We start from the raw sequence: 24,754 nt of genomic DNA on the forward strand, positions 1-24,754 counted from the left end.
AAAACAAAAGAAATCGATAAAATTTGCCAGGATATAAATCAGCATAGCTATTTTTATAGTCCAGTCAATCTATAACTTGAATTTATCTAAGTTTTAAAAAAATTATTTTAGTTATGCTGGACATAGAAAAGATAGAATATTTTCTTTTTCCTATCCTATTGTCCCGAAACAAAGGGAATACAGGATGGAAAGTCCTTGGTAAACATTTTTTAAAACCAGAATAAGCTCCAGTTACATGATCCCTGTGACCATTTCTCATTCACGATGGAGGTAGAAAGGGATGTTGGAGAATGCTGCTGTTCAATAGTTTTTATCTGCCAGATGATCCATGGAGCCTGATGTTATCTGACTTGTAAAGGAACATCTCTTACTTTCTTTTATCTCCAGCTAAGATGACAGCCGTAAGATGACAAAAGAATGACAGCTGTAAATACTTCCTTATTGGCCCCATCTATAGCACCTGTCAGAAACTCACCATGGGAGCTAATCTTTTATAGGTGAATTTGGTAGATTTTTGTGGTTTCAGAGTTCTTTTTGCCCTGAAATGCTTCATTGAAACTTACAGTATTACCAGTGTGGTTATCTAAAGTTAAAAAAAAAAAAAGAAAGTTTCCTTCAGTTTTGTTAAAAGATTAAAAAAACCCCAAAATACTTCCCATAAGTATTACGTAATTTAATTCCAAAATAAAATATATTCAAATCTATTCTTAATGAAACTACGAGTAATGTATACACAAACAGAGGAGACACCCAAACTGATTGCAGGAACTAATTTGATGGTGATATTCTCTCTCTAATGGAGCAGACCCAGGTAGTAAATCATTATTGGTTGCCTAATGGGAAGATCCAACTGTGAAAATAAACAGCTGTCCACAATAAAGAAATTGTTTACAAGAAACCATTACATGTCAAACACTTCATTCCCTTGAGAAAGGAAAGAACAGAAGAAATACTGAGCAGTGGAATTTTCTGGAATGTTTATATCAAAGAGAATTATTTTGATTTTTTTCAGATCTTTATTTTTAGATTCTAAAAGCATGATCCTTTTTTTTGGCCTTATTTTTTTATTTTGCTTATAAGGAAAGACTGTAACTACTCTCTTTTGATATAGCTGCACATGTTTGTTCCTGAATTTGTTACAGTTGTATGCACAAGCTGTAGCTGGAGTTTTTCTCAGCCATGTCTAGTGGGGCATATAAAAGCTCTGGCTCCCCTCATGAATATCTTCCAATGAATTTTCATTCCAAGAATGTCAATCTCAGTTTGGTGCTTCTCAGGTGGGACTATATCTAGGTGCAAAACCTGTTCTTCCTATGGGAAGACCAAAATCCCACTCATGTAACCGCTTCTGTTAACCTCTTCTGTATATTTAAAGTGTGAGTAAACTAAGCTGTGACAATTGTCAACAGGGCCTTGAAAAAGAATGAAATAATGTGCAGAAAGCTATTTGTTACCACTAGCACCAGCCTGTATTTCTATCTGTCCTTTGCACAATGAATCTCTGAGGTGTTTCAGTATCTGCAAGATTTCCAGATTTCACTAGAGAGCTTTCAAGTGCTAAACACCTAAATGGCAGCCATGCTTAAATCACAGCCACACAGTCTTCACAAAAAAAACTATGACAGAAATTCAAAGAGTGCTGAAGTACCAGGGAACTTGTGTTCTTATACGTTTAGCTATTTGTCAGAGACAATCATTGTGTCTGTTTCTCACACCAGTAAGCAAATAAATTCACCAAGTATAATTAACTAGACTTGCATGGAACATTCCACACTCTAGAAGTTATGTCTTAGCTTTCTAGATGGTACCTATATGGAACATGTCTCAGCAGTAGCATGGTCCCATGTTTGGTATCTACAAGCACACTGCAGGGCCCTCTCAATGTAAGTCTCTGATTCCTTGGTCAGCGAGGTTCATTGATAATTATCTATTGATGAGTCTGTCAGCAGAGTGAAAGAAGATGACATTTTATACTTTGGAGAGAAAAGAGGATGAGACTTTCAGCTATGTTAAGATGTTCATAACACTCATATTTAGCCTTCATCCTCACTATGACATTTCAAATATGATGGCAAGGCCTTGGTGGAATGATCCCCCTGTGTCCTTTGATGGGCTAGGCTTTCAAAACACAGGATATTCATTCACATGTTGCATGTAAACAGATTTTCAATTAGATGCCAGGTCAGAGAGGCAATCATAAGAGACACTTAAGCCTCTTTCAAATGCTATCCAGATTCTCCCATGTCAGGGATGTTATTATGAGAATTCACCCTAATTTTTCTTCTAAGACTGTAAAAATTTGTTTGATTCATTGTGTTAACACACATGTATTAGTTTCTGAATGAAATTCATTCAAAGATTTCTGTGCACACTTGCAATGATTCCAATGACAGGACAAGGGGCAACAGGTACAAGTTGGAACATAAGAGGTTCCAAAGAAACATAAGGAAAAATTTCACTGTTCAGGTGAGGAAGCACTGGCACAGGCTGCCCAGATGGGTTGTGGAGTCTTCTTCTCTGGAGTTATTCAAAACCCACCTGGACGAGTTCCTGTGTGTCCTGCTCTAGGTGGTAGGGGGGTTGGACTAGATGGTCCTTCGAGGTCCCTTTCAATCCTTCAGGCTCTGTGATTCTGTGACTCAGGAAGAGCCCTTCCATGTGTTAAGACTGCATACCTAAAGGAGTGATGAGTTTTGATGAGGTACTTTTTTAAAAAGTTGGAAGTTTTTGTTTCTGTGACAGTAAGTTCATTCTGACAGACATCGTGTAGCATTTGAGGTTGTCAGGTAGCATCTACAGGACATCTCCATTTTGGATGTTTTCCAAACTGCCACTTGAACTTTTATTTATCCTTTCATCATGTAACAGTATTGCTGAAATATTCGTGCCTGATATTTGCTTTAGAACAATTTGTTGTCTGTATTTCACTAGAAACTTTAAGACTTCATCCACATATATAGTATTTCTGAGACAGTATTAGAATCATTCATGCTATGAAAGTATTTGTAAGTTGGAAAGGGTATAAAGTTTACATTCTTGAAACTTCCTTTTTGTCCTGTTACCTAAGTTAATGTAGCTGAGTATTTCCTTCCCTTTGATATCTACATTATGCTTCCAAGAATTCTTTCAGATCAATAGGACTGGGAGAGATATGCTTCTGTCATTGCTTTCATGGAGGCATTTGCAGCTTGTGCAAGTGCAGGAGCTTATGTGTGTTCCTGCGGAAATTGGTCAGGCACAAATTCTATATCTTACAGCACTGGAGCTGTCTTAATTTATTTGGAGTTTGAATTTTTCTGGAGCTGATTTGCCTACACAGTGAAAGCACTTATAAGAGATTCACCACAATGGCAATTAAATAGGCTTTCTTCTGTGAACTCTGCAGGCTTCAGTTGAAACGCACAGACACAAAATCTGAAGGTAATCACTATCTTAATGCAGAGTTTCAAGTATTATAGTACAATTAGGAACTTGGAGCACATATCTCTGTGACCAACAAAGAAAAGTACTCTGTAAATTCATGGGCACTGTAAAGACTGCCATAACCATGCACAGGCAAAGGCATTTTCCCCAGATCTGAATGAAAGCATTTCTTTGATAATACAATTCTAAAGGCATGAAGCAATGTGGAGCTTTTGTCCTCCTGCTAGGTCATTCTTGTGCTTGGTTACCATCACAGTTGGAATTCTATGCCTTCTTTCTTAGTCCTCTCTATCTTCTGACCTGAGTTGCACTAACTTTACATTGTTCAAACATCGTTAAGGACTTTTAGAGAAGTTAAGAATGATATTTTAGATCCCTTTAACGGTCCTTCACAGTTCCATAAAATTGTAACAGCCTCACAAAATATGTCCAAACAGCAGCTTCCCATGTACCTGTGGATATGTAGACATTTTTAAACCAGCTGTAGGTTATCTAGCTGATACTGCCAGAAAGGTAGCTACTGCAGTGCAGAGCTCTATGGACTATACAAATTTCGTTGGAGAAGCTGAGTATATTTTTACATAACTAATCCTTGCTGTTATGTTGCTCACAGTGTCCAGGAAAGTTGTCACTGAGAGCTATCAGTGTGATCTAAGTTGAGTATCTGTCTATACAACTTTTTGAACTGGGTTGTGTGTGTGAAAATTTTCCAGGATCATATGAGTTGCATTATAAAACTCCCTTTGAAGTCACCCCTGTTACATTGATAGTGCTTGGATTCACAATTGGTAATTCAGGATAAGGAAAGTAAAATATTTATGTTTACTTTGTCTGTCGTTCTGTTTAGGTATTATGAGAGGTATATCCTGCCTTAATGTAGAATTAATGTATGAAGAGACCAAATTAGTGTACATAAGCTGTACCAAATCCATTTAAATTATGACAGGTTTTGCAAGTTGAAACAATGTTCTGAGTAGCATTCTTTTTTCACAATCATTCTTTTTTTCCTTTAAAATGTACAAAGTATTTGTAAGTTCATATAAATGCTATTTTTATTCACAGATAATGCACCTCAGGTAGCAATTACCGCACCAGGATCTGGTAACCATAGAAACAGCTCTACAGGCCCAACACCTGACTGCTCTCCTCCATCACCAGACACTGCACTTAAAAACATAGTGAAAGTTATACGTCCTCAGGTAGGTGACCACCATAAGCACCCTATTGTTAGTTGTATTTTCATTTTATAAGTAGGCTATGATGTGTGTGTTCTAAAAGGATGAGTTCCATATCCTGACTTAAATCTAGATTGCAGGGGATCTAAAATAGCAGCTTCATCTTCTTTTCTCTTTTTATAGCTGTTTCTTGTTTTGCTTGTTCCTGTAGTCTGTCCCTCTCACCCTACATCAGTATAGTACTGAAATGCCTATTTCCCTCTAAGCTGTTTTTTATAGTAGGTGGCAAGAAAACAGAAAGGTATTGGAATATTGTTGGAACAAGCTGTTGTGTGATAGCTTATTGCAAATAGCATTTAAAAAGCTGTTTCCATCATGATATTGCCAACAGATGGACCCAGAACACTGAATGATGATGTTCTCCTACTAGTTAACTCTGAATGGATTCAGCACATTCTGGAGAGCTGTTTTCAAATTTAAATCATATCATTCTCATCGTTGTCTAATTCTCCCACTATTCTCATCATTCTGCAGAACAAAAGCCATATGTGCAATATATATGTGTGGTCGGAACCTTACAATGTTTCCTAAAATGTCTCTCATGTGACCTTATATGTGACATACTTCCTATGCAGAAAACAACAGAAGAAAGGCACATGTAGGCTAATGCTTAAGGTATGCTGTAAATCTATGTGCTAATACATGAGAAGTTGGATATACTGTAAGGTTCAGATCCCATTATGCTTCTCCTTTCTCCATGTATTTTATTCACGTTCCTTCGTATTCTTTCTGTTGTTTTTGTTGCTTAGTTAACCACCTTCCCTCAAGATCTCAATGCAAGAATTTAGACAAAGGAATTGTAGATACCTGCAATGTGATGTTTGCAAACCATTAGTGTTAATTCTGCCTGCATACTTAACTCTCTTATTCCATGCCTTCTGCATTCAATTACATGGCAAGCATTTTGAAGGTTAACACAATAGGATTCTATTCTTAACTGACCTCTCCCCACTCATGTAAGACTAATGAATAGCATTACACAATGCATGCAAAATAATTAATTTTCTGTGGTCTGCCAGGGCCTCTTTGTATTTCCTACCAAAATAAAGAGAATTTAAACAGGTATCAGTCTTTTCAACTTTTCATAAGTCTTCTGCACCTGACACAAGAAGGTGCCAGTGAAAGGCTGAATGAGAAACCCTTCAGCAGTTCGTTTTGCACTAGGCACACTTTGGTACCTTGGATGAAACTGCCTAGGAAGCCTGGCCTTTCAACTCATATTTTTATTTATAGCCTTATTTATCTTTCCTGGAGGGTTGTGCATATAACAGTTTACCCGCAGTGAGGAGCGACACTGTGTTTCTGTGTAAGCAGCAGCAGAGGGGACCAAAGATTCCTTCCACCCACCAGTCTGGTGAGGGCAGGCAATGGAAGAGAGTGGAAAAAGAGAAAGCTGATGAGCTGGATTTGTAGGCAGAGGTGGGGATCTTTCTGTCTCATGCATTTTTTTTCTTAAGACTGCATGCTAGCTATCATGATGACAGTGCATATACATGTCTGTATGAATGTGAAGTTTTGCACAGCACAGTGGCCTCTCCTCAATCCTGTGTGAGTGGCCTCTCACACACCAAACCCAGCTGCTGGGGGATTCTGTGTGCTAGATCTGCCACGTGAGGGTCCTTGAAGAGGATGGAGGCTGTGATGCTGGACTACCAGCCCATGAGATGAAAGTATCACAGCTGAGAAGTGTGAGAAAAGAACAATCTCATACACAAAGTGTAAATCCCAACAGGTCATGGACAGTTAAAGAAGTCCTAAGAGTGCACTGAAACTTGTTTTGTTTTTTTTTTTTTCCTTCTAATTGTCTCAACCTGTCCCTAATTCTTCCCCTTCTTATTTTAAAAACATGCCATTACAAAACCTGGCTGGGCATTTATATTTTCCTCCATCCTTTTACTCTTACAGAAATTTATAATTTCTTCAATTATGATAATTTTTGAGGTGAGAAGCCTGCAGTTTGTTGTGGCACTAACACTTGTCCCTTATTAGATCCCATTGGCTTCTAAAATTATCCAAAACTTTCTTTGGATATGTCTCAGCTATTTGATTCAGTGTACTATTACTAAAGCTAAAGCCTATTTTAACTGGGGTGATGTATCTGCCTGGCACAGTGCAGTACCCTGGAGAGATAATAACTCAGATCTCAGAAGCAGTATTCAGTTTAGTACCACCTGCCACCCACCTCTACTGATTCCAGTCCTGAAGCTAGCACACTTAAAAGTAATTCAGGGATCTGTGTGCTCTTTTATCTGTGCACCTTCACTACATCTTGTACCTGTGATCTAGCATTTTGCAAATACCTGTCTTAAAATTTTCATAAGGTCGGTCTCTGAAAATGAGAGTGTGTTGAAAAGTTGAATATGTACAGATAAATAACAAACAGTTCAGGGTTTGAATCACATATTCATATTTTTCAGATTGTCCAAACAAGTCTTAATAAGTTTTTATCTCATGAATCACTAATTAATGAAGACTTTGAGAAGGTAATACAGTTTCAAGTTAAAGACATATGCCTCTGTGAAGTATACTAGCAGCACATGGGAGAAATATCAAGAAACAGTAGGACACCAGAAGAAAGTTAATGAGTTAACTAAAGTCCTCTGAAATTTTAGATGCTTTTTCAAGTTTTAACTTAGTTATGTTAATATATATAGTAAAATATAATTTATCTTATAAAACTGGAATTTTAGAAATTAAGCTTGTTCTATCATAGTTCCTGTAGCTCTCAGTCTGGATGAGGCCTGAACAAAGTTGGACTGCCTGTGATATTTTATGGGTTTTTTGTATTGGCCATTCAATTTAATAAAACTATTTGTACTTATTTGTTCAAATGTGTTCTTCATAGCCTCTCCAGTTGACCTAAAAAGTGACAGTAATTTGCAGTCAAAGAAAATATCTCTCATCCTTTTTTGTAGTTAAGTGCAGGAATTACTTTGTAGAAAAACAAACAAAATAATCTTAGAGCAGCTCTGTAAAATAAATTTTTAGACCTAATTGTTACTTAAACCATATTTTCCAGTAGATTAGTTTCTTTGTTTCCCCATGATGACATAACCTTGGTTCTTCCCCTATGCCAACACCCAACTACAATACCTTTAGTTCTTACCAAATTAAATGCATCCCTTGTCACACTTAACTTGAGTTGGTGCACGCCCTTCTCTGCAAATTTAGTGAAATCCCCACAGCAGGCTTTTGCACCATTTCACAAATGTAAAGAACTCTGTGATTCATCTACTGAACTTGTTTTGTGACACAAAAAATCTGCTTTATTACATTCTATCATAAAAAGGAGGACTGGAGAGCACAGTTATGCAATAAATTCTCACCACTTGCTTTCTGAATGAGATCATTGGACAGCTGGTGTGTAAGGACCTTCTTTCTCCTGAGCTATTTTCTATGCTTAAACTTACAACATGCACAGCCAGGCAGGGAATAATCAGGAAAATCATCACGGAGAAACACAGTACAAGAACACTATGCTTCCTGTTCATACTTCTTTTTCTGCTACGTTTTGGTGATGAACTTTGTGCAACCTTTTGCAGTGTCCATGCTTAGCACAAGAGGCAAATAAGACTTAAAAATTATTTAACTAAGAGTTATGATTTTGTGGTAGAACAAACCCATCCTCTACAAGATAAAAGTCACCTCTGTGTACATGATTTTATGAAGTTCTGAAAACTGCTGAGCATTTCCATAACCCACTAAAATAAACATGTATTCTACAGCCCACAGCTAAGCAGATTTAATCCTCATCATTAATGTGCCTGATCTGAAGGTTTCTCTTGTGTTACATACTGTTTCCTAGGTTGCATATATCTATTAAGGCTGTAAGATCTATAAGATAGTTCACAACAGTCAGTGACCTTGATTCTAGGTATGGAGATATATATATGTATATATATTTGTAAGCCTTTAAAGAATCTATGCAAACCTACTGCACACAGGTTGATATCTTCTCATTCTAATGTTTCTGAAATGAGTAAACAAATGGATAAATAAGACTTCAAAATAGCCCTCAAAAAACAAGGAAAACAAAGAAGTAAAGAAGTAATGTCAGTGCCAGTAAGATGTGGTTAGCAATTCATCTATGTGTGATTGAAAATAGGACAGATATTGTAAAATTCTGTTATTCTGAAATGCTGAGTACCAGTTAACAACAAAGTTATGTCTGGAATTATCTCATAGGACTGATTTCCACCTTGTATTACTGCAGTAATTAATGGGTAGGAGACATGTAACAGCTGCAGAGGAGGACAGTTAAAAAAAATATCCTTAGAGCATAATGGATACTCTGTGACTACTTAATAACAACATTAACCAAAACATTATTAAAGACATGCATTGCAACAGATCTCCCTTCACAAGTAACTAGAAAACATAATTCTATTTATATTATTTTAATTAGAGCTGAGATAATATGAAAAATAAACACATCTACTCAATATATGATACTAATGAAAACAGCAAACAGTACGTGTGAGTGCATTTAATTGCAGTTCAACAGGATAGTAAAGCCTAAGTATAAATTAAGGTAGAAGAACATTACTGTTGGAAGTGTTATATTTTTAGAATATCATTTCTACATGAAAATGTTTTCTTGGTTGATGTTAGTTACTTACCTGGAGACATTCCTTGCAACTCTTGGTAACCTGGATTTTGTGTTTACTGATTCAATATAAATCTAAATAATACAGAAGAACTGAGTATTTTTTTGTATCTGAACTTATAACAGATCAAATTAATGAAATACTGAGCATAAAGATAGTTCAGATATTGAAAGGTAAGTATATACATCTGCACTAGCAAAATAAGCTTCTGAGCTCTGCAAAGTTGACATCTATACTGTTGAATTGTTATCACAGTCCTGGATATAGTTTTGGTACTGTACAATCCTGTCCCTTCAAAAGCACTCCCATCAGTCTTGATTTGGAATTTGAATTGGCCAAGGACCATTTTTGGTGGGTTATTCTGCTTTGAAGACTGTACTCTGAAGACTGTTGAAGTTTAATAGTAGAGGTGTGAACCAATCTATGACAATTGCCCTGCTCAAGTACATACTTTGTTTGGAAATAGTAACAGAATCTGGAAGATTAAAGTCATGTCTATAGTGCTTTGATGGGTATCTCACCAGATTCATAGCATTTCCTTTGTTTCTATGTAGTACTGGGTGGTCTTGAGTACTTTATTGAGTAATCTTATAATCATCTGAAAATACACCATATGTTCCCACATGCATGCTATCCATGGTTTGGAACTGAAAAAATAGCTGTCACCTTGGCCCTCCAAAATTTATAATACAGAAATGTAATGATACAAGCAATTTGCAGAATCTCCAGGTCAAAATAGGATGTTGCTAACAGCTGGGAGTTGAAGTTTTTTTAAAGAAAATGTTGTTACATCCAGTTTCCAACTGTTACGGTGAGAATAGCAACTTTTTTCAATTTTTAGAAATCTTTTAAATTTAGACACTTTTTCTAGCTGAGGAATAAGACATTTCTTTTATTTATCAAATTTATGCCTTCCAGTTTGGAGCTTGTTTCAGACAGTGTTTTCCAAGGATAGGAATAATGGTGTGCTCAAAATCTGTCACAGGGAAACCACTACAGAGGTCTTTCAGTTTAAAGTGTTCAGGACTGCTATACTTCACAACTCATAGCTACAATATGAACTCAATTAAAATGAAAGTAGAAGACAAGGAAAATAGAAACTGAGAAATCTGTGTTCTCCCTTGTTTATTCCCAGTCTGATTTAGTCATCCAGATAAACCAAGATAAGACCAGAAGTGGAAAGTAGAAGTGAGTAGCCACCCCGTGACCTATATTTACATATTCCAGTGGGAGACTCTTAAAGGAGGAGTTAGTATAACATGCATAGAGGAGGACAGAGCCACAGGAGCAGGAAGCACTATGGATGAGTCACATTTCAGGACCTCCTAACCATAGGCTACAGGAAAGAGTTATGTGTCTCTACCATCCTTCAGTGTGTCACTGATGGTGAGATGATCAAAGTATGCTGATCGGCCAGGAGGTTAGTGTGAAACAGTATGCACTTGTTGCACATGCAGAATACAAGAGGTATCTCTATAAATTCACAATCAGTCACACAGAAATTTCTAGGAATTTGACACTCTGATGCCATTAAAAAAAATAATTTAGTTTTAAAATGTATTATGCTTTTAGTAGTGACAAGGATCTACAGTTAAAAAGAATTAAGTAATTTATATTTCTTTTTCTGTTTTGTTTGTTTGGGTTTTTTTTTAATAATTTTCTGGTTTTTTGAAAGCTCCCTGCTGTGACTACTTGGGATATATTTGTTGCCATCCATTGTGATTTCTGCCTTCTGCTTTTAAACTAAATTAAGTTGTTGAGAAGTAAAAGAATGTCAAGATGGATGCTGAAACTGCCTATAATTTATTTTTAATTGTAGTCATAATTTAAAATAAGGTTCTATGAAAAAGAAGAAAAAATGTATTACTTTATTTAAAAAGCAATGTGTTTTCTGCTTGTTTAACAAGGTGTTTTGAGGCTTGACAGAAATTGATTCAGGAGTCTAGTAACAGTTTAGTGCATTCTTTCACTTCTGGGTGACATAGATTAATCAAATCCAGATTCCTTGTAATATCTAGTTTTTGCAGTTTCAAGGCTACTTGATTATCTTAGTTCAGATTCTATAAATCAAGTAATTCTTGGCAGCAGCATGTCAGTATGTCAGCAGTATGTCAGGCTTGCCGATTTCTGCAAATCAAAACTGAGGTACTGAAGACAGGAGAAAGTGAAGAAATGTGTCCTCTCACAGGCTGTATTGTACCAAGAAAATTATGAACATTATGGAATGTAAGTGTGCATGAGCAAAAGAGAGTGATAGAAACTGAGATGGTATGTTGGGATGCTGAGGCAGAGACTAAGAAACTGTAGAAGTGATTTGAAAATTATATTTGAAAGGGAAAACAGAGATTAAAATAGGATGCACTCAAGGACAATCAGAGAGATATAGTGACTGATAAATTAAATGGAAATAGGACTATTAGGGAGTTTGCTTGAGAGACTTTGATGACAAAAACACAGAGAAAGCAAAGAAGTTTTGGAAGATCAAGTAGAACTGGATACAGCTAGGGTAGTGTGAAGGATGTTTCAGAGTACAAGTAATTTGGAGGGGAATATAACAATAGACAGTAGAAAACTGAGAAAAGGAAAGGGAAAATGAGTATGTAAAAAGAGAATGAGATCTTAAGAAAGAGGAAAGCTAGAGAATGGGAAAATTCTGAAGTGTGAGTAGATCAGAGAATGGGAAGAATGGAATCATCTGGACAGGTACCAAAATGAGGGATTTATGTGGCCACATACTGTACACACATACTGTGTTATGTGTGTGGGACGAGCCTCTTATTTTCTTATATAAGTCTGTATTGGATGTGCTAGCTACAATTTTAGGATGTATTTTGAATTATTTTCAATCATACATGTTCTGTATAGTATAAACCAACTCAAAGCAGTTTTGACATTACGTAGGGCACTGGAATTTGGCAGGAACATTTGTAGAATTTACCCTAGGCTCATTGATTCTCAGTAATTAAATAAGCCTGACATCTGTCCCTTGTTGGAGCTCTACACCTAGTTCAGCATCTGTAAAACTGAGCTAATAGGGATGTTATGAGGATTACTTCTTTACAGGTTGTGATAGTGCTATGTACACAAATCCCAAAGATAAGAGAAGAGTTACAAGCTTATATTTCAGAGTATTTCAAGGCCAGAGAAATAGTTTCATGTTAAATTAAGAAAAAAATGTTACCCTACTCCCTTTGCTACATGTGATAAAGAATATTTAAATGATCCCTTATATGCTCATAGTGTTACATGTGATTCATAGTAGCATTACAGAATTTGCATGCAACTTCATTCATTGGAGCATTAAGTATGTCCTTACTTGTCCTTTTAATGGGCATTTCAGGATGTGTATTTTGATGCTTCTCCTGTTTTGTAGTGTTCAAAACAATATCTTTCATCAATGTATGTTAACTACTGACTTAACATGAAAATAATCTTCTTGGTAGACCTGATTTGAAAGTTATTGAAATCTTGTTGTTACAATGTCTTTAAAGATTTTTATTGTTACAATTTTGCTTTTGCATTGATGACAGGGTTTCTTAATTGGCCTGATGTGATGTGCTGTTTTAGGGTAGTCTAGGGTTTTCTAGGTCTTTATTATGACAACTGAAAAAAAAAGTCATGAAGAAATATTTTAAAGTAAGCCAAAGCAGTCATTAAAGAGATTTACATATAACAAGTAAATTAAATACACGAATATAATAAAGAAAATCTACTTCAGGGAATATATGTAGCATACATACTGGGATGAAGTTAAGCCATAAATATGCTACAATTTCACAGGTGTTATCTAACTATGTTCAAACCTTCGAAGTAGTATAAGGCAGACATGTAATGACTGACAAAGCTGGCTTTGGTACAAAGAATGAAGTAAGCATTGCCTCTTTGGGACAGAATTTTGTGTTTATACAGTCTTCATCACTGTAAAACCTTAAACCCTGACTACATTTCCTGGACATTGTTGCATTTCATACATAGTAAAGAATTTTCTTAGAATTATTTAGTACACATCTTGAGAGATCTTGGTAAATGAAATTTAGAAGTGGCTTTGGCAGATGCAATCGAAGAAACCAAGGTACAGCACTCCATTAAGTGACTTGTTAATTGCTTCCTACACATTCTTCCAATAAGTCTTAAAGGTTTCTCCAAATCATAACAAATGAAGTGAGGTATTCAAAATGTGTCTACATGTGCACTAGAGGTGGTTTTCAATCTGGGACTAAACCACCTTGTCCTTTGTCTCTGCATACAAGAATAGCTGTTTGATTTGGATATCTGATCTCCATCATGCTCAGGAAAGATGTAGGGTTCAATTCAGGTGCCTAAAAATAGGTATCTAATGTCTTTTGAGGTGCTATAAAGGTGTCTTTGACATGCACATGGAGTCTGTAAGGTGTGATATGGGGCATACATAGGCGAGACATGCACTCTTCTGAATGTCAATGGGTGACCAGGTGAGATCCCACCTTACCAAGCCAAGGGAATCTCCAGTGATGCTTGATATCTGTGTTTGGGCATGTGAACTAGCATCAGGGTGACTGGGGTGAGGTGCATTGTACTCTGGACTCTATTGATTGTATTAACAAGATCTCAGTTGACTATAATGAGAGTTTAGATAACTAGTGTAGATGGAAATAGCTATGCTGTAAATTTAGTTATCTAAATCTGGAACTGAATTTAATTATAACTGTAGGAAAAAACTGTTCTATAAAAAAACCCTGTTTTTTCTACAGTTTTTGTGAAAACTGTACTTTACAGAGACAGAGATGTAGTCAACACAAACTGATTTACTGCATATCTTTTAGCATATATTAATGAGGAATTAGCACACTTTAACAACATAGATTTTATAGGACCCAGCAAAAGTGCTAAAAAGTTCAGATGCTAGGTTCCTTTGTAATTATGTAGAAAAATTGTCACATGTTGACAGATGGACCTTGTTAACTCCAAACAGTACAGCAGAAGTGTTATACTGTAGAGCACTAGAAGCTGCATGGGGTTGTGTACAGAGTCCTTAAATTGGAAAGACATATTAAACAGGGATAAGTTTGTCTGAATCAATAATGATAAAGTCAAAGCCAAAAATAATATAAGTGGTCTTTTGTATCACTCAGGTCAGCAGATGGTTACATGTCTGAATAAACAGACATGTTTCTAGCTTCTGTAAAAATCTTTAAAAATCACTCTAGATGTATCACCAGCTCATGTATCTAGAGCTATTTATTGATTAACATGTTTTTAGAATCTGTGAGCATTTGCTAACTCAACTGATCTTTTTAAATGCTTCAGAACAGTTTGGGTGTTTTTTGTTTTTTGGTTTTTTTTTTTGCTTGTTTCCACCCCTCTCTCTGACCCCACCAAGAACTTACAGATATTTTTGTAAAGATGATACAATAGCTTCTAATACTACACTAAGGTGTAGTGAAACAGCTGATCACCCATAAGTTAGCAAAAGGCTGGGTGGTGCTTCAAATGCTGCTATTCTGGCTCCAAGAATGGGGCATTCAGTTGAAGCAGTGACTGGACACCTGATTGGACAAAGGCAAGAGAAATTTTTGAAGCTACTTAGTAAAACTGAGCTAGATCATTCCAGGTGCCTTTTTACGTAGAAAGTATCTCAGTTCAGTAATAAAGATCCTGCACATCATGTTACTTGAAGTGTCACCTTTTTAATGCAGAAGCTGAATTTCAGAAAAAAAAAAAAACACAAAGACTTGGAAAAGGGCCAGGACCATGACTTCAAATGGCCAGTCATCTTTTTTTAGTTTTAGAAATAATTAGGTCATTGGTGAATTTGTTGTCTAGCAAAAATGTGCAGTTTAGGTTTAATTAGTACACATTAATATTTTTGGTCTGACCAGAGACTTACTTTGGCTCAGGTCCCAAACACCGACTTTTAACCAGACTTGTTTGATGTTGGAGTATGTCTCTGTTCGTTGAACTCTCCCATGAAATTACTAGCCCTAGGAATCAGTCTTTCAAAGTAGAAGCTGGTTTTAATTATTAAAGAGTAAATGCCTTCAATAGACTGTAGATGAGTTCCAGTTGAATGCCCAAATTTACCCTCTGCAATTTTTCTCAGTTTTAACAGGACACGGTTAATTCACATGGTACCTTAGTGCAACTTTAAAAAATAATCAACATTATGCAAACCTAAGTCTATTCAAGTTTTTGTCCAAAATTCTGATAAAAATAATGATTTTTTAGTGAAAATAGTGTAGTTTTGTATTGAGTGTCTCATAGCCTAAAAATTAAACAGGCCACAAATGAAATGACTGCATTTGGATGGATTGTATTTTAACATGAAGTTTTAAGTAAAGGATGGTAAATTGTGTCATGGTCTGAGGAAGATATTATTGTTCCAGGGGCAATAATTTGGTCTTGACATTAATACGCAGGAAAATCTTGACCTTCATAAATATTCTGACCTGTAAAGCCTGACATGGTAAAACAAGAAGAGTTATCTCTTTATTTACTTTTCTCATCTTTATTTATCTAAGCCAGCAGCTCCTGAGATGTTATTCACTGTCATTAAATAAATATACAGACAGCTATACACCTGTTTTGATGGAGACAAGTAATGTTTCAGGTCTTTGGTCTAGAAGCAGCAAGGACCATTGTAGGGGTGGATATTTGGAGTATGGTGCCACCTGAATGCTGTAACAGACTATTTAGCTGACATTGCAAACTACTAGTGGTTTCTGGCTTGTAGTCTGTGACACTGAGCACTAAGACTCTGTCTATATCAATATGTAGTGCCGTGCAACGGAAACAGATCCGTGTAGTGAAAAAGCTGTTTCTGACCTGATGATCACACTATATAGATCTCATTGGTTTTATTTTGGACTAGCTTTAGTGTTGTTCTATGGTCAAAAGGCCATAAAGAGTAGGAACATGTTTTATACAATCCTGTAACAGACTTTATGGTCTAGATCTACCAAAAAGGAATGCGTTTCTCATGCTCTGAAGCTACTCTGCAATACAAAGCACAGCCATTAAGTGGGGTCAATGAAGACACTCACTTCAAAAGTAAATATTTGATACAAACTGTTATCAAGTTTTTCACTATTCCATGAAAACTTTTGAAGAAATTTTTGTTTTCATGTATATTATTTAAACTGACACATTCCCCCTAAACTTTTTAGACATTTCTGTCTTTGAATATTTAAGGCAGCTCTTCATAAATTGAATAAACAGCAGAGAGTGGCTTTTGAGTGATGAGTACTTGGTATTATTTTGTAAATTTCATTATATAGGCATCAGCAGTCTAATTGTTTTGCAAGATGTACCCATGAATGCAGCTGGTGAAGAGCTCCCTTTCTTATCAAAAGATGATTGCAATTATTATATGCATGGCTGTAAATCCTTATTTTATTTTGAATTAAATTGATTAGAATGAAGACATGGATTTTTTCTGATAAAGATTAATCCAAATTTTGGAAGGAAATTATCTCTACACACCACAGCATGTCATACTAAATGATTTTTACTAGTATAACCTCTTGAGACAAATGAAAACCACTAAAACAGAGAAGCCCTAGGTAAATTAATGTGTCAAGTAATGAAAACTATACAAAAAGTCTGTATTTTTCATTCTAAACTTCTATTTTTCTTGTAGCCCAAGCAGCGTACATCAATCGTATCTTCTCTGGAATTTCACCGAGTGAACCACAGCCAAAATTATTTTGAAATCAACCCATCCATTGGCTGTGCAAGTTTTATTTCTACTCCTGCAATCAGTCCAGCTAATTATTCCTTTGGATCTCTGGAATACGGTGTTGAAGAGAGTGAACTTCCAGGTATAGAAAAAATAAAAAAAGCTTTCTTTGCCTATCAACATTTAGAAAACTATCTAAGTCTGTGGGTATAAGCTAGAATTGCTATTGTCTTTGGTAGTAAAATTTATCACAGATTTATCATACATACACAAAATTATTCCTGATTTTTTTTCTGCTGCTCAAAGAAGAGTTCTCATATTTTATGATCAATATTCTTAAAATATCTTTTTTCCCAAATGTTGTATTTTGTATAAACCAAACTTTGTTTTACATAAATGCCTAGAATTTAGGTATTGTAGTTTTTCAAATTACAGTAATTCAGGTACATATTTACTTTAATCATTATTTGGCAGCATACTCTAATATGAATTTTAGGTTGGTAAAATGTAATTAGAAATCATTATGTAATCATTGGTAAAGATGGGGAAGGGAAGATTTCTGAGGAATCTGATAATTTTTCTGCAGTAGTAATGGGATTAATTAAAACAAATCTTTTCTATATTTGTTTGGATAATAAGAATTGCATAAAGTGATATTGTGAGTGGAACTGATGATTTTATCTGTATCATAATGAAAATGCTTTGAAAATTATTGAAATATTTTCTTCACAGGTAAAAATTTTAGGAGGAAGAAAGTGTCAATAAACTATGCATTTAGCTACTTCTGTCCCTTCAAATTTCATATGCAAGTTGCATTATTTTGGTGAAACTTGTAGCAGTATAGTATTTGGAAGGAGCTGATGTATTAAAAAAATGTCTTTCATAGCTGGTTTATATGATCTGCATATGGAATTATTTCTTTTAAAGGAATACTATATTTAAGTATAAATAGAAAACTAAAAAATAATTAAATTTTGAAATTCAATACCAACTTATCAGTTACCTTCTGTAATATTGGTCTTCAAATGAGATGAATTTTCTACAATTCTAGTTGGTAGGGTTGAAAATTCTGAAAACTATTGCTTTTAAATAATAAAAATTAATTAATTTAATAGTTAAAGAAAAACTATATTGTTCAGGAACTTTCATGAAATAAGAGTGAAAAATCTTGTTATGATTAAGAAATAGGTAAAATGATCAGAAATCATTCATATTCTTGTTGTTTTTCTTGCACTAGATATGTCATTTTCTTTGAAACTAAAAGGATGCACTTATATTCATGGATATGGCAAATCTTTCCAATCCTAACTGGAAATAATTAATTGGAATGTTCTTTTGTTCCTTGGTCTGAGGTCATTTTATTTCTTAAGAGTTTGGGTGTTTTTTGTTGTTATTGACTTTTCTACTGTAAATTCTCTTTGGTCACTACAATTTCATTCTGGGTAGTTGAATGATACTAAATAAATTCCATTCTGGGTAGTTGAATGATACTTGTTATGTCTTAGATAAAGAACTTCTTCATATTTCTGCTGTTGCAGGGTTCTGGTTAAGTTTTCAATAATATCTTGATTTACTTTACTTTTAGCTTCTTTGGTCAAATCTAAAATGATCTGCACTCAGTAACTTTTAATGGCTGCATTTCTTTTGGTCTGAAGTTGGAACTATAATCTCATGCTTATTAGAATTAGTGGATGATTTGACTTATGGATTGAGAGGAAGTTGAATTTCCTCTTGTCTCTATCTACAAAATTAAGAAAAAGCAACATAGACAAAATTATTAGTTCTGAAGTTCTGGGTATCTTCTACAAGTTTTTCAAGAGCAAAATTTACCATATGTAAATCATTAATGTACCATTAATAAATTAACTAATTATAGTAAAAGTGCAATATTTCCCACCCATCCTTCTCAGATGGTTTATCCTAGAATTATTTAAGTAAAATATAGGATCATAAATTAGACACAATCTTAATCTGAATGAAAAAATCAACCTTTTATTTTGCTCATTAAAATCTTTTCAGCTCCCTAATGATAGACTATACACTGTAATTCTACAGGAGACGAATACTAATGTACAAAAAAATAGCAAAATCCAGAAAGAACAGATCAAAATTTTTGCTCCTGGAAAAGCCTCTGAGGTTTTTCTCTTATCTAGATTGTTAAAAGCTGAGCCTGGAATAACAATGGTCAGCAAGGGCTGGCAGAAGTAGTGTTTTACTTCAGCATTTTTTCTACTTTAGCTTGCTCTTGTTTCACTGGAAGATATCTTATTCCTTTTCAAATCTACAGTGACAACAGCTTCTCATATATCTTGATTTCACCTCAAGTTGGGGTCAGTGTTTCCAAATAATGTCAGCTACCTCCATTAAACTTTTTATATCAAAAGTGAGCCTACCCTATTTCACAAGTTGTTATTGTATATAGCTCTGTCATGGCAAGACACTAGTAATTTCCTTGGTCATCTGAATACATGTTTAGTAGATACGTTTTGTATGATAGCTCAAATTTAAAATCAACGACCTGATTATCAAGTTTCATATGTGAGATGTTCCTCATATAGCTTTGACCATGAAACCACTGGATGTGCAAGATCATTCACTCCAGAAGAGGGCAGTCTGGGCTTTCAGGGAGATGCCTCATATCTTAGCTCTGTGCCTCCTTATGTACGTCCTTGAAGTTTTTTCAAAATTGTAAAACGTAAAGATTGAAGATAGCAAAATCATGGCCATCTTGGTCATGTCAACTTGGCATCCAAAATTGTCACTTCGAATTCCTTTACTTTTCATTTCTGCTTGATCAGTCAGAATAATGGATCTTTTGCTAACCCATATTAACTTCATTATGTCTTCTTACACTCAGTATAATTGGTCTGTGAAATTAAAAAGATGGTTCTGCAGATATTCTTTTTCTGTTTCAGATCAGAAAATAAGTCTCTACTCAGATGCATATATGCAGCACGAATGTCATCAGTTTTCTGTAGATAATCTCATTGCAGTCCTCATTTTTAGTCCATGAAAATCTTTGATGTTTTCAATACTTTCAAAAGTTTTCAATAACTTCTGTATATCATTCATTGTAAAAAAAAAAAAAAAAGCATACAGTTTATTCTCTCATCTTGTTGTGGTGCCTAAAGATATTTACTGTCTTTGTCTTACAAAGACTGTCTCCACTAGGACCATAATGTAATTTTCTCTTTTTACGTTTTGTTTTTTGACTATCAGTAATGTTATTTCATTCATCTAAGAAGGCTACCTTGTTCCCTAGAATAATTCAGAATGCACAGTTGAAAAGCTCAGTATTTATTATGTGGACTGTATTTTTTCTCTTCTACAACAAAAAATAATATTTGAGTCATACCTTAGGTTTCTTCTAGAAGCTTCTTCAGATTTTTCTTTAAAGTAAATATCTGATCAAATTTTTTTGTCTCACAAGTCTAATTTTTCTGAAGCAAAAGCATCCCTACATTTAAAGATAAACTTGCAGGTTTCTCTGTCTCTTTAGAGAGAATCAAAATATTCAGCATATTACTGTGGCTGTTAGAACGTATTAGAAACTTGATTGAGAGGTCTGGTCTAAAATTCCTGGCTATATTGCATTCCTAGATACAGTTAACATTTATTCTGCTGCAGGAGTGTTCCTCTATGTGACATAAGCAAAGCTGCTATTTGAAGTAGATCGCATATTTGTCATCATTACTTTCTTATTCAAATATCTTATTTATTAAGATTTGATATGAAAACATCAAACTATTATGCCTATGTAGACTCTTCAAGCCTTGTTTCTTTAGATATAAAATAATTTTGTAATAACTGTAAGTGAAATACAAAATGAAATGAATGCAAAGATAAAAAGTCCTTTTATTGTTAGAGGGCATTTTTAGGTGTGCTATGTGTAAATTCATGGTATGCTGTTAACAATACCATACTAATTACCAAAAGAACACATTGTTTTCCAGTGGCAGAGAAAGTGGAAAATATTGGCATGTAATGAAATAAGCATAATCAACAAATACTGGTCAATAAAGTGTTCCCATCTCCTGTATATGAACATCTGCACCTCCAGTGAAGGAACATGTTTTTACAAGCCTGTACCAACCTATTATTGATTGACAGCTCTCTTACATATCAGATACCTGAGATGATCACATTCAAGCCCTCTGTTTTTAAGTTTCCTACATTATCTTCTTAAACACAACAAAATCCTCCAAGGCATTCAGCAAACAAAGTTAATTTGAGCCTTTTCATCTGTGAAGATTGTCTGGTTTTCCCCTTCAATTTACAGCAAAGTTCAACTGAGTCCAACTCATAAGACATAGTAGAGCTATTCCAGGAACTGCTACTGGGGATCATACTCAGTACTGTCTCAAACAATTTCTTTTATTTTAATTAAGTTGTCCAGCAGATAGAACATGTTAAGGTCTCCTTATGTTGCCCTTTTTGCTGCTTCTAATTCCAGCCCATGCACAGTTATCCAAGGCAAAGATACAGTCTGTACCACAGAAACAGACTGTGGTATAGGGTTAATCAGCATTATAAACTTCTACATGTTAAGTATTATTGTCTGTACACCTTTGAGTTTCAAAACAACATGCTTTAAGAAGCTAATTGTAATTATATCTTACTATTACAAATAATGTATCAACATGCAGTGTGTAATGTCCATAAATCTGATAGCAGAAAGATCAAGTGAGGTGATGCCTAGAAAATTGTAGATGAACCTGACTCCTGTCATTCCATTCAAAAATAATACCTCTTTTTCAAGAAACTGGCCTTTTGTACTAGTGCTTTCATGAAACGTTAGATACCATAAGCCCCTAAATCACATGCCACTTGAACTTAAAAATAATCTTGTTGGAAATAGATATATTTTTCTAACTTGAACTTCTTTATAAGGTTATCTACTTCTTCCATATTGCCTATAGAATATTATCTTTCAGTCTTTACATAGGTTTAAATGAATTATCTGGATTAGACCTATTTAGGAGGGGTTACTGTGAACCTGCTCTCCAAATATAGTCTCACATGTCACTGGCTATGTGGATCTTCTGCTTGATAAGTCATTAGTAAACTAATATGAAAATAAAACAATTTGAAGCAGGCATATTGGAGGAATAAAACTGCAGATGGGTCTCTTAAGCTCTGTTGTCAGATATAGCATTGAATATGTTAATAAAACAAGAAATTACATGAACAGCTAATCTCTTTTCAAATTAAATTCTGAACCGTCTGACCACATGTGGATAGGCATGTGTTGAGCAATGTGCTTGCCTCTCTTTTTATTTAAATGGCTATTCTTCAGAGGATTTCCTAATTTCCCCTATATTATTTGCTTACTATGAATAAAGCCAGTTAACAGTTGTTGACAATACAGGGGGTAAACCCATAAAATGTATGAAATACACTTGCTAATTTTGAAAGCCTAAATTGTTGGGCCTTAATCTGGCAAACAGGAAATTAGGAAATAGAAAAAATGCTGTGATAACACTGAAGATGAGAATTTCTTTGAGATTGTCCTGAAACTGGGGAAGATTCCCCTCAGGATACTTAGAAACATGACATTATACTTGCATTACTCTAAAATCCACTTCAGATATTAATTAGCTCTTTCTTCTACTCTCTTCAACTCTTTTTTTTTCCATCTCAAAGGTAAACATAAAATCACATATACATATTTGTCTATTTGCTCTGTTAAAATCTAATACACTTCATTTAGCTGCACACATCCTCCTCTTTGAGAGATGACAGACATGTAACAGTGGTTCATCAAATAAAATGTTTTCATGAAGGAACATCAAATATTACAACAGTAATCCTATAAAGATTTTTTGAAGGGCTTCTTTGAAGGAATAAGGTGTGAACACAATCTTAAAAGCAATATAATTATATTTGTTATATATTTATCTGATATGCATTTTCCAGTTATAATAATTTTACTGATATGTAAAGTCAATAAAATAGATATTTTCTTGTAATGCTTCAATTCTTATCCATTTCTAGAAGCAAAATAACTATCGCTGATTGTCATCTTGGTCAACTCTTTGCTTTGATGGTTTAGGGTTCTTTTACTAAGCTCTAAGCAAAAATAAGTCCACGACTTGTAGTGTGACCATTTGCAGAGACAGATCATTTTAGGCTTTACGCTGTCAGCATGTCTTGCATTGTTGCCTTATCTTTCCTTTAGATGTTTTGTAAATAAGATTGAACAAGCTCTGGAGGGGTGCTCATCAAAACTTCATTAATCAGAAGGATTGCCTTCGCAAGATGAGGGCTAGGAGAAAAGAGCACTAGAATATTTCAGTCTACAGTTCCTCACAGTACTGTTTGTGCAACAATTTCTTTCACTTGAATGCATTTGAACTGTTTGTAGCATTATTAAAAATATCTTATCTTACTTTTAAATCTATTTTTCTTATCTTGTTATCATGTCCTCTTTCTTGTATTTAAAAGCTTTTCTGCTTCTTCTCCTTAGTGGAATGCTTGTATCTTTTTAGAAAGCTTTCTGTTCACCTGTTACAGTTCTGAGCCCTATGGGAGATGATTAGAACTTAAGGAAATGGCAAAAAAGTGCCTGTTGTTTTTCAAAGAAATTTTAGTCCTCTGAGCATACTTATTGAGCTACAGTTAAAAAAAAAAAAAAAAAAAAAAACCCTACAAAAATTCTACCTGTATTGCATACTAACCAGCAACAAAGAACTCACTTTTCTTTCCTCCTAAGACGGTTCTGAAATAAAAGGTTGGTTTATTTCTCTTTCTTACTTTCTGTGCATGTAACTTAACTACTACTTAGCTTACTACTGCTGTTCCTTGCTGTCCAACTGTAATGCTACTAGAATGGTCTATATGGGTCGGAAAACAAGCCTTCCATACATTTGATGAATACTTAACAACTAGGGTAAAATCGATCCCGTTAGCTAACTGACTAGGTATTTTTTACCACCTATAGCTGAAAAATGTAAAAGAAACACATATAAATACAAATACAGTTGGTAGCATTCTTGTAGAAAAGGAAAGTTTGATGTCATTTGGTGAGAGAATTGAATCCAGATCTGCCTTATTCTGGAATAGGCTAAAATAGAGATGACACCATGAGTTCCAGGCTTTTGATTCTATCCTTGAAAACCGTTTTTAACAGCTGAAACACTTTAATAAATGATTGAATACATTTTACTATAAACCAAGATGAAATATTTATGAAATATACAGTTTTTTGCTATGCTATTTAATAAGTTCTATACAGTAGCTAGTTTAATATTTTCTAAATAGATACGAATTCAAAAAGATACTTACAAGTTTGAAAAAAGCTAAAAATATTCCTTGCTCTTGGGAACATTCCTATGCTTTGGTAGAAATAAATAAGGGCACAAAATCAGGATATGATAAATAACATAAATTAAAGCATCAAGAGGTTTCTTTGAAAATCTTTAGAAACACGTTATATCTAATTTTAGACTTGGTCATACGAGTTCTGTATATGAGTATTCATTTTGTGTTTCCAATTGTAACTCTAATTCTAAAGTAATATAAATTGAAAAGGGTGGGATTTTTCCCATTTCTAATTGTTACGTAGTCAGAGACTTTATCTGCTTACAGATATGGAGAGGATTTACCGAAAGTTCGGATGTACAAAGTTAGAGGCAGTCTGGGAAAGGTTACAAATGAAAGTAACTGTCGGAGACCTAAATGAATAAATTCTCATAAGCTTAACAAAACCAGAAGGACATAAAATAAAAAGCATATAAAGGTTGGCCTGAGTAAGAGTAAAGTTTTATCTACTCATTATCATATTTGACAGTGACACAATATGAATGCCTTTGGGAATGGCATAATTGCAAAAAAAA

At 34.6% G+C, this 24,754-nt stretch overlaps 1 protein-coding gene across 4 annotated transcripts in view; it reads left to right on the top strand.

Moving 5' to 3' along the window:
• ANKS1B (ankyrin repeat and sterile alpha motif domain containing 1B) overlaps positions 1-24,754 on the top strand; it is a 431,515-nt gene that overhangs the window by 150,636 nt on the left and 256,125 nt on the right. For 3 of the 4 annotated variants that reach the window (XM_061988906.1, XM_061988958.1, XM_061989065.1), the window contains 2 exons: positions 4,486-4,622; positions 16,881-17,061. In XM_061988906.1, the coding sequence (XP_061844890.1) occupies positions 4,486-4,622; positions 16,881-17,061 (318 nt within the window). The remainder of the gene's footprint in view (positions 1-4,485; positions 4,623-16,880; positions 17,062-24,754) is intronic. The other variant, XM_061988983.1, reaches the window with a different exon arrangement.

The sequence above is a fragment of the Colius striatus genome, chromosome 1, assembly GCF_028858725.1.
Source record: "Colius striatus isolate bColStr4 chromosome 1, bColStr4.1.hap1, whole genome shotgun sequence".
Lineage (NCBI taxonomy): Eukaryota > Metazoa > Chordata > Aves > Coliiformes > Coliidae > Colius > Colius striatus.